The following is a 13,636-nucleotide window of genomic DNA, read 5'->3' on the forward strand; positions in this document are numbered from 1 at the left end:
GATTCATGAAATTTAATTGAGACAGTATTGATGTCACTCTGCACACATTTGTTTATAAAATATTGTAAAAAAAACAAACACATTTGTTTTGCTCTCTTATAGTTGTGTTGATGAAGCACATTATTCCTGAGAGATCTAAAGCTTAGTTTGACAGACAGGTTTAGGCTAAGTCAGAGTTAGGCTTTAGTTAAATTAGGACATTTAAGTATCTTTAATATCTGCAAGTGCATGCTTTCTGTTAAAACAACTCAGACATCAGCCTTGTCTGTGTCTGTTATGTTAATGTAATGAAAGCATAGAACTCAATTGAAACAGTTTCAGTATCCATGCTATTAGTGAAATAAGAAAAATTGGGTGGAGCATGTCAGATACTTGACTTAATCAACACAGGTGGAACACAGTCAAGTTAATCTGCACAAATACAGCCTTGCCCCCATCCATTTATCTGTTAATCAGAATCCCTCCAGCACTCATCAAACTAAAATAACCTTAAACTAATAGTACACTAACATGGGGGGGGGGGGGGGGGGGTGCTTCTCATTCAGGCTTTACTAATGCCCTTGTAAGCATAAAGGCTTGAAGTTTTGATGTTGTTTACATTTTTATCTTATTTCCTTAGCAAATCATGTCATGGAGAACTACTCCCCTTCAGGATGCCATTAATCACATCCTTGCAAGAAGAGACAAGAATTCAATGTTAGAAATTAAATTTATTAATTCAGTTAAAGGTGAGTGACTTCGACACACTGCAGGCTAGACTGAGGGGTTACGCATCACCAGTGGTGACCTGTACAAACATCAATATAAATTAAAATTAAAGGTATTTTAATAATTTAGTTATTAGCGAGCCTGGCTATTTATGTTTTCTGCACTTTGACATGTTTTCTTTATTATATATGTAGAATTGAAAAAAGCACAACATTGCATACTTGTTATTTACAGATATACATATTTAATGAATTGATTATTTGCAGTGCTGCCACACCTGTGTCTCTAATATGGTTGTTTCTTCAGGTCGTGGCATCTTCACTTTAGCCAATTTCAAACAAGGAGACTTTGTGGTCGAGTATAGAGGGGAGCTTATTGATGCAACTGAAGCTGAACACAGACGTAACCTGTACCCCAGCGCATGTTCAGGCTTCATGTTTGAATTCATATGGAAGCAGAAGACATTGTGGTAAATTCAAAATGACTGAATGTTTACATTTCTATTGCAAGGTCAGGATTTCTGAAGCAAACATCTCATATTGCTCTTTAACGAGTCCTTACCTCTAGTACCCGGCCCCGTCAGTCCCCAGAATCTATAGAAGGGGGAGTGACGGACCCGTGGAATAGCGGGATCTCATTCTTACCAAGGCTCCGTCATTTCCCGGTGACCCTGTGGTCCCCGGGAACTCTCGGTACTGGGGACTGACGGGACTCCCACATATGCTGAGGGCCCGTTAGTCCCCGTATTCAGCCTGTGTGTGCCTTCTCTAAAACACACTCACGGGCGTAATGTACGGGGTTAGAGGGGTAATAATATAAGCCTACATTTTACAGCTAAGACAGTGTTCTCACGCTGCTGTGAAGATTTAAAATATAATATAGAGATAGAGAAAATAATTAGAGAAAATTCAAATGGCCAGGGCTGAATGAGCGCCCCTGTGTCTGTGCGCATTTGGCACATGTGGACACGGAGACCCGTGCACTGTTCTACTGTGTCCAAAACTACTGTATAATATGTACAATGCCAAAATAGTACATGTCAAGTGTTCTGCCTGTGAGGTAGGTAGATGGATGGCTTGATGGATAGGTGAAAAACCTTTCAACACAAAAAATAAAGAACATTTCATTAATCATTCAGATAAATTAAATGCATTATACAGAAGACAAATGAAATAACAAAAATATACACTTCAGTAAAGCCACTTTTGTCTAAACTATCATTTATCCTAGTTTTAGTTTTACATTCATTAGTTTTTGAATCAGAGGTGAGTAATTTCAAACAACAAAGATGAAATAAACTGTGGTCTACCTTGCACTTTTTACACTTTCTGTAACAATTACATTTTTAAAGTATACATTTTAGAGTTTACAAATATTTTAATAAAGACTTTAACCAAGGATTTTCTTTTACAAAGAATTATTTTCCTTAAATTAAACCAAACATATTTACACTAGTTTTAAGATTTAACCAAGGATTTGGGGTAATTACTTTTAGTATTAATTAACATAAATGTGTGGGAAACACTATCTACATAAACAATCTATTCAAACTTAAACATTTATTTTAATATCAATATAATTTTTTAAACTTAAATGCAGTAACTATTTCCCAAAGCATAAATACATTTCCACAATTGAGCTTCCATATTTCCCAAACATATAAGCAGCAAATATGAGTCCGAGCTTACCGATAGCCCGTCTAACTCAAAGTCTTCCTCACAGTGGAAAGTGGATTGTGCTTGGTTTGCTGTCCTCTCAGTATGTCACACCCAGGTCAAATGGCTGCTGCATGCATTTTAAGGTCTACTAGGCACGCCCGCCCTTGATTGCTCTAATTCAACTCACCTGGCAGAGCAGTGCACACCAGGCTGCGCTTAGCTGTAGATTGCACAAGGTCTAATCAGTGGCCACGCGCAAGCAGCAGCACAGAGCAGGTAGTGGGCAAGAGGAGGAAGAGAAGAGAAGAGTAACAGCCACACCTACTAGGTCAGCGCAACAGTACAACAAAACCACGTTTAAGCTCTAAGCACAAGTAGAAGCGCAAACACTTATCTCAGTCAGAAAGCAATGCGTCCTTGACTGATGGACCCTCTTTAACTTATCAACTATGCATTTAACAACTAAACTTGTATTGGATGTTGTGTTTGTGTTGGTGCTTAAAAATTATAGTATAGTTCATAGGCATGTCACTATAAATGTTTGTTTAATGTATGTTTCCAAATTTGCAGTATTGATGGAGCACTTGAAGATGGGTCATTTGGGCGACTAGTAAACGATGAACACAGGACACCAAATTGCAGAATGAAGTTGATTGAAGCAGAAGGGAAGCCACATCTCTGCCTTTTTGCACTGAAGGAAATTGCGGCAGGAAGTGAAATTACTTATGACTATGGTGGGAAAGAATGGCCCTGGCGGAAAAAGGTGGGTCATTTAAAAAAAAATTTCCCCCTATGAATTGTTGTTTAAAACATGCATATCTAGATGTCACAATTAGGGCTGCAACTAACGATTATTTCAATAATCGATTAGTTGTCGATTAATCGATTAGTTGTTTCAGCCCTAGTCACAATATTTAAATGTCCTCTTGGTGGTATTCAATCTGGTTTAACTAAATCTTGAATTTGTATGACTTTCCCAAGTGATGATTGCAAGCTTATCTGTTTTGTGTCCCCTCCACAAGTGTGTTTTACTGAGTGGCCACACACTGGAGGTGAAACCGTGAACGCATCAGTTTGAGCTCAGATGTCATTATGAGGCTGATGGACAGTGTCCTTGAAAACCTTGGGTTTTTCTGTGTCAGGCATATACATGCACCTTTTACTCACAGTCACTTTAGCTTCTTAGTATTGTCTTACTTTGGCTTCACTTAACTAGGTAAGGGTTAATCACTCTGTTTCCTTGCAGTTAGGGTGAAAGTTAGAACTGTATTTAACTGAAGGTGAAACAGAAAATGCTTAACTATGTGTGTGTGTCTGACACAGACAAACTCAAGGTATGTGAGAACACTGTCCTGACATCTGAGCTCAAACTGAGTCTTTCACTGTTTCATCTCTAGTGTTTGGCATACTCAGAAAAACACATGGGTTGAGGGGACACTGGTTAGAAAAGACCACTCGTAGTGGATTAAATACATTTCCACTGTAGCTGCCAGATGTTTACAATATTTGTTCTACTTTTCATACCCAGCTAAAGATCGCAAGCATCCCTTCTGGTCAACAGTGTGTTGCAGAGCCTATTGCCCATGACGTGGAGCACCATGTGATCTCTACAGACTCATTCACAGGTGAGTCCCTGCTTGAGTAAGCACTACCTGTTAAACCCTGGGGTCTTGCAAAGCACTAATGCCTCCATGTCTTGTGTTCTCTTCTACAGACAGAGAATTAAGAGCAGAGTGTCAGTCATCTAGACCTACAGCAGACAACTCTGAGCATGAGGTTAGCATGGATTCATCTGTTTACTAAAGATTGTATCAATGTGTAGTTTGGTAAATAGTGTGGTGTTAGATTTGTATTGTTGATTGTCATTTATGCTTAGAAATATTTACTTATATATGCTTAGAGTTTTGTAATTAGTTGTAGATTGGTAGAGGTTTTGATCCTTGATAGTCTGCAAACTTTGTGTGTATTAGACAGCACTTTGGGAGCATGAGAGGTCATACCGTGTCTTATTATTTTATGGTAGGATTAACGTAGTTGCGTCTGTTCTAGTCTAAGTGCTCTTTGTTTAGATGAACTGCAGGACTTCCTCACCGTGTTATCTAGGATGAACCATCTAGGGTGAGGGGGAGGCTACCCTCTTCCTGACCAAGGATGTTTGACCCTTTGATCAGCAGTCCACACACACACACACACACACACACACACACACACAGGCAAGGTACTCTTTGTGTATGTAGACGTCATATGTTAATGAACTTATGCATATTCATGTAACCTCAATAAAAGGACAGTGATACGGGAGAACGGACGAGAGCTACTGGGGTCAAGCGAAGGAACGGTGCCTGTCCGGTTCTCTCCCGTGCACGAGTACCATGAAGAAGTTTGCCTACTTGTGTCTTGCTTGCAGTGTAATTATATTGTCTTAACGTTCCAGCGAATAGGTTTATGCTACAAACCTATCATTAATTGGTCCTTCGATGCCGGAGCCCTGGAATCGCATTCACCGAGGGGAGGAGAGGCACGCTGAAAGACTGACGTCAGCCAGGAAGTTCCTGTGGATTCGCTGTATGTCTTTTCTCCTCGATGAATGGCGATTGGCGGGATTCGAGGCTGATATTACACGCTAAGCAACACCGAGTAAGTTTAGAGTCCAACTCTATAACTGTACGTCTTCGCCGCTCAGTGGGGCGTTGTCCGTGGCCGCTTAGTGGGGCTAAAATTACGTCTTCGCCGCTCAGTGGGGCGTTGTCCGTGGCCGCTCAGTGGGGCTAAAATTCGCCGTCTAAGTGGGGCGATGTACAAAGCCGCTCAGTGGGGTTTTTTGTACAGAAGCATTAAGTCGCAGAGTTGCGCAGTTCGAACTTTTTTTGGTTCGCCGTCTTAGTGGGGCGAAATACAGACCGCTGTGTGGGGTACTGTAGTGAGTTCTCCACCGCTCAGTGGGGTGTTGAGAAGTTCCGCGGGGTCCAGATTGTGCTGGACAGTAGGCCTATTTTGTGTTGTTGTCATTGTCGTCGTCGTTGTTGTTGTTGTGTGTGAGTGTGTGCGGAGCAGAACATGTGGTCTGTGACACCGACTGTTGTTGTTATCATGGGTTTCTAAGCAACCAAGAGTGAGTCGGAGGGAGACAGACGTTTGTGCTGGACTTTGCTCCTGGCAGCACAAAGTATTTATGTAAAAAAGAGAGAGAGCGACGGCTCCACAGCTGCGCGGGTTCACGCGAGCGCGGTCACGCGGACCTGAGCCGTGCGGTTAATCGCAGGCTTATAAATGGAAGAGATTCAAATGTTAGAAGTTTTCAGAAAACACACCAGCCTTGGAGAGCTGTGGAGAAGGCCAGCCCACATCAGCAGCACTTAAGATATGCTCTGGTGAATGGCTTTCCCCCCACCCCTTGCTGACACAATGTTTATTCTTTAGCTTGCCCTGATCGACAGCAGCCTGTGTGCCAGACCATAGATTTAATTGAGGTGGATAGTTGTTAAAAGTAATCTACATTAAGCTTGTGGTTGCTTAAATTCAGTACAATGACATGTGAGGTGAAGTGATATAGGTAAATATTTAAACTCATGAAGTGCATAGAGGCACTTGACCTGTGTGGAAGACGGTCGTCTTGTTATGAGCCATTGTTGAGATATGGAGCACACCTGTGAAAACAACTAATATGCTCAACCCTGTATGAAACATCTAAAAATACATGATGGAGAAGCTGTGTTGAATATGTAAGTGTAAGACTTTGCCACTGTGGGCAGAGCATGCAACTACTGTGTGATGTCGCGTTGCAGTTTTGTTTTTGTTTTTTGAGCTGATGAGCAAGCTACACATTATCAGATCAAGAGCTGTCTGAGAACTACTCAAAGAGAGGGAAACAGAGAGTGTGCAGCGTTTCCATGAGCAGTTTTTCTGCACCTTGACTCGTGTGTGTGTGTAGCATCAGCATCATGTTTTTGTTTATTTGTTTTGTTGGATTAAAAATAATTAAATAAACTGGTGATCATGCTTATGGATCACCATGGCACATATCTCCAGCCATATGGTTTATTTATGCAGATGAAAAAGTGAGTGTGAATGTGTCTGACATCACAGTGTTTTTGTGCACTGTGCAAAAGTGATTGCCTCTGATTGTGAGTGAGAGCGGTGATTTTGCAGGTCACCAGCTATTTAAAAAAAAAAAAAAAGAAGAGTGAAAAAGAGAGAGAATTTATATTGTAGATGAAAAATAATCATAGGAAAAAGGTTTTGTGTTGATCAGCCGAAAAACAACTACAATGTCATTTTCTGCTTTTAAGAAAGGATTGTTCACACAAACACAGACAGAGAGAGAGAGATGTGTGTTGATTAAGCAGTGATGATAATAATGAACATGTCTTAGTTTGTCACTTTCAGGTGAAAAGCAGACCTGAATCAATTTTCCACATGCAGCAGTCGGAAGAAAGTTATAGTTTAACATCATTGGAAACATGCAGGCCAAGTTTCTGGCTGACTTATTTACAGTGCCATGTGTTTCTCAACCTCACAAGCGAGCTCACTCCTCCCTGAAGATAAGGAATGCAGCTCCAAAGCAATAACATGATAAAGAGACAGCAGCAAGTCCTGAGCACAAAAAGTCCCAGCAAAGCAGCAGCAATGTGGATAAACAGCAGCAGAAGAAGAAAGCAAACCCATCTTCCTGTCTGATTGGTTGAATTTCACGGAGGGGCGAGCAAGATGGCAGCGTGAAGAGGAGTTTTTGTTTGAGTTCTCAGCACGAGACACTTATTTGACGTCTTTCTGGCCTTCGGGACTTTTTTGGAGATCAGCGCGCTAAACTTGCTGGATCTGAGGCCAGGGTCTGCGGCGGCAGCATGTTGAAATGCTCAAAAAGGACTGAGTGACTTGGGCAAGCCACATGCGGCTAGCGACATGAAAGAAATGGACCCTTCATGATGCGTTCAACGTGCCAGCGCTGTGGTGGGAAAGGCTCCATCATAAACACGCCCTGCGCCCTGCGCCGAGGTTCAGGCCAAGAAGAAGAAGACGATGACTTCCAAGCCCAAGAAGGTCGGCCTCAGCGTGGGCGAGCTGATTGTGAAAGCCGTGGCCGCTTCCAAGGAGCGCAACGGCCTGTCTGTGGCCGCTCTCAAGAAGGCTCTGGCTGCCGGAGGCTACGATGTGGACAAGAACAAGGCCCGTGTCAAGACCGCCATCAAGAGCCTGGTGGCGAAGGGCACTCTGGTGCAGACCAAGGGCACCAGGACCTCCGGATCCTTCAAGATGAACAAGGCTACTGAGAGCAAAGCCAAGAAGCCCGCCGCGGCCAAAGCCAAGAAACCGGCAGCAGCTGCTAAGAAGTCGCCCAAGAAGGCAGCAGCAGCACTTCAGCTACTAGACAGGACAAAGCTGAAGGAGAACTGCCGGGACTGTTGAAGTGGGAGAGGACAAAAGAGTGAGAGGACAACAAGAGTGAGAAGACTAGGTGAGAACACATAGGAATTATTTAATGTGGGAAATCAAAATTTGGGTTAGCAAACCTGGGGAAAAGAAAACTGACTGCTTAAGTTGGAAAATTGAGACGGAGTCTGAAACATTGCGAAAATAGAAACATATACAAAATCACACACACACACAAGCAGAACATGCATTAACCCTACTAACAATTCCAAACACAAAATGACTCATGAAGACTCATAGCACATTAGTTAAGAAATGATTAAATAATAGCAGAGAAGTGTGTAGGAAAGGCAGCTTTAAGAACATGCTCTGCTGGAGATGCAGCTCCACAGACATGCATTAGACCTGCCTAATAACACAAACCCATGCAATGAAAATTAGCTTGTTATCTTTCATCAGTGTTAAAATAGTGTCAATTTAGCAGACACTTGTTATTAAATACTGAATTTATCCAATGCAAAAAATTGACTCTCCAGGTTGCAGGACAACAGTTTAACTTTTGTGGGAAAAAAGATCCTGGTTTGACCAACCAGTGATCAGACAATAAATTTAGTTGTTAAAATGGTAAATTGGGAGAAGCTTCCTGCTTGATTGAGGCAGCACATGTAATTTACTGTATGAGGGAAATTGTCTTTTGTGATACTATTTTGAACATGCTTTTCTGTCGTCCTGTCAACTTAGTGGGTTAATAGCTGATATGCAAATTAGTTGATCGGTTTTAGATTAATGAAAGGTGACTGAATTCTAGTATGAGTGAATGAGATGTGTTGGAGTTGTTGTGTGTTGAGTGGAGACTCTAAAACACTGAGTTTCCTGTTTTGATGTGCGAGTGAATCCTGTATTTAGATACACAACTCTGAATACATCAGAACAAACGTCTTTTGTGAAGTGCATGACAGCATGTCACATGTTTTATGATGAAGGGAAAAAGGAAAAATTGAATAAAATAGATCTGTGGCTTAAATGAGTGAAGAGCACAGACCGGGTGATTAAACTCATAGCTAATATGACATTAGGGTTATGTTGTGTGTTGTGCAGTTGATGGTTGGTTTGGAGTGAATCTAGCTGATGATTCTTCTCCTGTTGTGAAGATGATGAGGAGTTTGTGTCATGACTTAACAAGGCCTTTTTATTTTGATACTTTCACAGTGCACTGAGAGTTTGGTTTGATAATCTCTGTTATTTTTTATTTTTCATTTTTGAACAAGCACTGATTTTTGCTTGTGAATTTCTTTTCTTTGAGCAGATCTGCAAGTCGGGAATTAAAAGCGTTACACGTCGTCAAGAAAATTGTTGCAAGTGGGTTTCTCCACATTTAAAATGGGTTCAGGAGAAAGCCACTTATTTGGGACAATTAGGAAATGAGAGTCCCCCCCAAAAAGGATTCAACGAGGAAATCCGGTCTAAATTATTTTTCTTTTTGAAATAACGTCGTTTTGCTGAGCGTGGAAACGAATGCGATGATAATTTCCACAATTAGCAAAAGAAGGAACCACTGAGTGAATGAGTAAGAATTTTAAAATAACTGACTGACTGACTGAACATGATTGTGTGAAGCTAACCCCCACCTGACAAAGGTGCAGATGAACCCATGTGTTTCCTTTTACAGGAGCAGAAAGATGACAGCAACACTCGAGGTTGCATGATGATTTAACCTTTTAAATGCCATTTTCTGTGTCTGTGCATTTATCAGCATGCCAGTTCTTCATGTGAATTGATGATGCGATTTATACCAGGACAACTGGTTGATGTTTTTTCCTACTACAGGATTTCTGGGTTTATGTGTGAGGAAAACTGTGTTTACAGGTTATGAGTGGTGATGCTGTTGCATTGTGTTGATGGGAAAATGTGAAGGTTACTTTGATAATGTGAATAACATGTGTGAAATTTCCTGTGTTGAGAACTGGTGTTACTTCTTTCCACAGCTAGGGTTGACTTTATGGTGTTTTTATGGCACCTCTGGAACCTGTTGACCTGTGTCTGACCTCTGTCTGACTACAGTCAATGTGTATTGCTAATGTTAGTTTCTTTGAGAATGCTGTGGAAGATTCAGCTGAAACGGACAAGTGACATGAGTAAAACAAATAAGAGATACAGTGTTTCTGGGATAGTTTGATATGGGCTCATTAGCTGGCCACTTTTGAGCCCATAGTAATATATAAGTGGAGTGACTTTGCTTAAGAGCAGTCACCGATTACATTAATGTTGCCTGAGTAGATGGGGTGATCCATGTCTGAGGCGACTTATGAAAATAATTGTAGTTTACTGATTTGAGAAAACCTGCACATGACACTTGTCTTGCTGATGTTGAATGCTTCTTGTCCTTATGATACAATTGTTTACAGGTATGGAGTTTGATTTTACTTCCAGATTTTGTTTTCCAGGCCATGATGGTGTGTATGCAGGCTCCTGGGAGAGCCAGGTGTTAAGCAAACTTAATATGAAAAGCACACTAACATTTTCATTGCAGGATTATAGGTCCAGGGTGGTGCTGCTCCAGGGGAGGAGATGCCCTGATGTTGCCTGGGATATGATCTAGCTAATCTTTTTCTTTAAGACTGGAATCCAGGTTTGGTGAGTTGACGCATGGGTGTGTCCATGCGTCAAGAGGAGGGGTCCAAGGATTAACATTAAACAATGTTTTTTATTATTGTTGCAGTGATTTGTGTGATTAGCCGTTTTATTTACAAATATTAAACCTATGCAAGTGGTGCACCCATGTTCAGATGAGGCTTTGATGGCCTATAAGTGAAGTTCACTGAACTAAAGAATGTGGTTTGATGATTGTTGACATACTCTCCAAATAGTTTGTCTTCCTAGCAAGGAAATACAGGTGCAGCAGTAATCTCCTGAGAAATCTTCAGAGGCCCAGTGAGAAGCGCATAGCTGACAGGACCAGGCAGTGGTTGAGGTCAAAGATCAAGCTGGTTGGGGCCCATCATGAAATCAGACCTTGGAGCCACAGCAAGGACCATGAAACTGCCTGCAAAATAGAGGAGACGATCGTCCACAAGATGGGAGAGAGGCTTCAGGAGGATCAGAGATCATCTTCAGCACAGCAGACATCACACAGAGAGCTGTGCTACTAAGCTTCCAGGAAATCAAGAGGAGACTTCCCACAGCAAGATTTTAAATACAATGAAAGATTCAATATTGACGCTGAGGAAGACGACTAAGGTGTACGACGTGCTCTGCCTTAAACCTTCAGCAGCGTTGGAACATAAACACTCAGGGGATGAGGAGCGTGCCAAGCTCCATCGACAGCGTAGAAGGAGTTCGAGGATGACATCATGATTCTGTGAAAAGCACAGGAACCAGAAGCTATGGTGGTGATAACAGCAGTTTCCTATGAACATCACCTAACGCTGTGCCACTGTACTGTGCATACGATGACACTCTGAAGGCTGCTGGGATCATAATAGCAGTAAGACAACCCTGCACCCTTTCCACAGAGGTGTTTTCTGCAGAGTATGGACAATGAAGGACAATGAAGGAGTCATAAATATCCCCCTCACAGGACGAAGGCCTGAAGTGAGGTAATGGGAGGCCATAAAACTAGAGTGCTGAGAGGTCTGCAGCTTTGGAAATAGCTGAGAACCATGTTGACAAACAACAAAACCAACTGGTATGTTTGAATGTTTATTCTACATACATTTGGACTCTGGTCCTATGGACAACGATGGAAACAACTGGAAGAGACATTCATGACGCCCTGCAGAACTCAAACCACTCTGCAGAGAGGCATGTGATGTGCACACCTGGAGGAAGCATTACCAAGCTGAGATGTTTTTGAAAATGTTACTTTTTTATTTTCACTATTAAATTAACAATTTCTTTGTTTGCTCGTAAGATGCAGTTTGCCATGAGATGAGCTCAATGAATGGGATAACTGCTAATACATTTGTTGAACTGTGTACCTTTTCAGTAATTTAGGGTGATTTGACATATGCTGAGTATAAAAATGTTTGCATTGAAACTGTCAGACATGAGGTATTCATACCTGGGAACTTTTCAGGCATAAAGGTCAAAAAGGGGGGAAATGTTAGATTTGTATTGTTGATTGTCATTTATGCTTAGAAATATTTACTTATATATGCTTAGAGTTTTGTAATTAGTTGTAGATTGGTAGAGGTTTTGATCCTTGATAGTCTGCAAACTTTGTGTGTATTAGACAGCACTTTGGGAGCATGAGAGGTCATACCGTGTCTTATTATTTTATGGTAGGATTAACGTAGTTGCGTCTGTTCTAGTCTAAGTGCTCTTTGTTTAGATGAACTGCAGGACTTCCTCACCGTGTTATCTAGGATGAACCATCTAGGGTGAGGGGGAGGCTACCCTCTTCCTGACCAAGGATGTTTGACCCTTTGATCAGCAGTCCACACACACACACACACACACACACACACACAGGCAAGGTACTCTTTGTGTATGTAGACGTCATATGTTAATGAACTTATGCATATTCATGTAACCTCAATAAAAGGACAGTGATACGGGAGAACGGACGAGAGCTACTGGGGTCAAGCGAAGGAACGGTGCCTGTCCGGTTCTCTCCCGTGCACGAGTACCATGAAGAAGTTTGCCTACTTGTGTCTTGCTTGCAGTGTAATTATATTGTCTTAACGTTCCAGCGAATAGGTTTATGCTACAAACCTATCATGTGGTTTGTAAAGATCATGTTTATCAATTGATTACAATTATACTGCATGTACAGTCTTTAAATCATTGTAAGTACAGGTAGTCATCATTTAACAGTGCATTTCCCTCTCAACATCATTTGGGTGTTTTAAGGTTTGACTGAGAGTGTCCCTCTTGATCAGATGGACACTGTACCATTGATGCTTGTTCATCTTTGCATCTTTTTAGGTGCATTCTGTTGGAGGTCAGCGTGGCACTTCTTCTCTGAAAGAGTTAATTGGTGAAGTTGGTGTCCAGTATCAGGAGTTGTCACCCCAAGCGTTCTCAGAAGAACTTACCAGTGGTCAGTTTTGAGTAAATGTTGTTAACTTCTGGCAATGCATGACATGCCTGAAGGTTTGCTGCATGAAAAATGTGCCAGTATTGGGACATTTCTGATGATTCTATAGTGTCTTGATGGATATTTTGAGTAGAATTGTAACAGTCAGGGATGTGAATTGATTGCGTTATGCGTAGATGTGTTTTTTTGACTTAACGAAAGTCAAGCACTGAATCTCCTTGTGTTCCCTTGTACAGAGAGCAAATCGAAAGAGGTGCCACAATCATCCAGAGCTGTGCCTAACGACTCTGCTTGTGAGGTGAGTTGAAATTGACCTTTGTTTTAAAATTGACCAATGGTTAGAAGTGTTATGGTGTTTACACGAAACTCCATTTTGAGTATTTTAGCAAACTTCTGGCAGCGGTGGTGGAAATGTCCTCTATTTAGAACAGGAGGTCTTTTCTAACCACAGTGTCCCCTTAACAAGTGTGTTTTACTGAGTGGCCACACACTGGAGGTGAAACAGTGAAAGCATCAGTTTGAGCTCAGATGTCATTATGAGGCTGATGGACAGTGTCCTTGAAAACCTTGGGTTTTTCTGTGTCAGGCATATACATGCACCTTTTACTCACAGTCACTTTAGCTTCTTAGTATTGTCTTACTTTGGCTTCACTTAACTAGGTAAGGGTTAATCACTCTGTTTCCTTGCAGTTAGGGTGAGAGTTAGAACTGTATTTAACTGAAGGTGAAACAGAAAATGCTTAACTATGTGTGTGTGTCTGACACAGACAAACTCAAGGTATGTGAGAACACTGTCCTGACATCTGAGCTCAAACTGAGTCTTTCACTGTTTCATCTCTAGTGTTTGGCATACTCAGAAAAA

The 13,636-nt window shown here is 41.5% G+C and overlaps 1 protein-coding gene and 1 pseudogene across 1 annotated transcript in view; both read left to right on the plus strand.

Moving 5' to 3' along the window:
* Nucleotides 1-625: 625 nt before the first annotated feature.
* Nucleotides 626-13,636, plus strand: part of LOC146624969 (uncharacterized) — a 16,660-nt gene continuing 3,649 nt past the window's right edge. The window contains exons 1-7 of the mRNA XM_085361875.1: nucleotides 626-728; nucleotides 1,015-1,177; nucleotides 2,937-3,129; nucleotides 3,895-3,991; nucleotides 4,081-4,142; nucleotides 12,663-12,777; nucleotides 13,011-13,072. Of these exons, the coding sequence (XP_085218001.1) occupies nucleotides 626-728; nucleotides 1,015-1,177; nucleotides 2,937-3,129; nucleotides 3,895-3,991; nucleotides 4,081-4,142; nucleotides 12,663-12,777; nucleotides 13,011-13,072 (795 nt within the window). The remainder of the gene's footprint in view (nucleotides 729-1,014; nucleotides 1,178-2,936; nucleotides 3,130-3,894; nucleotides 3,992-4,080; nucleotides 4,143-12,662; nucleotides 12,778-13,010; nucleotides 13,073-13,636) is intronic.
* Nucleotides 6,609-7,792, plus strand: LOC146624970 (histone H1 pseudogene; annotated as a pseudogene).

The sequence above is a fragment of the Diplotaxodon limnothrissa genome, linkage group LG9, assembly GCF_057381915.1.
Source record: "Diplotaxodon limnothrissa isolate DT_005_m linkage group LG9, D_limnothrissa_male_GT1.1, whole genome shotgun sequence".
NCBI lineage: Eukaryota > Metazoa > Chordata > Actinopteri > Cichliformes > Cichlidae > Diplotaxodon > Diplotaxodon limnothrissa.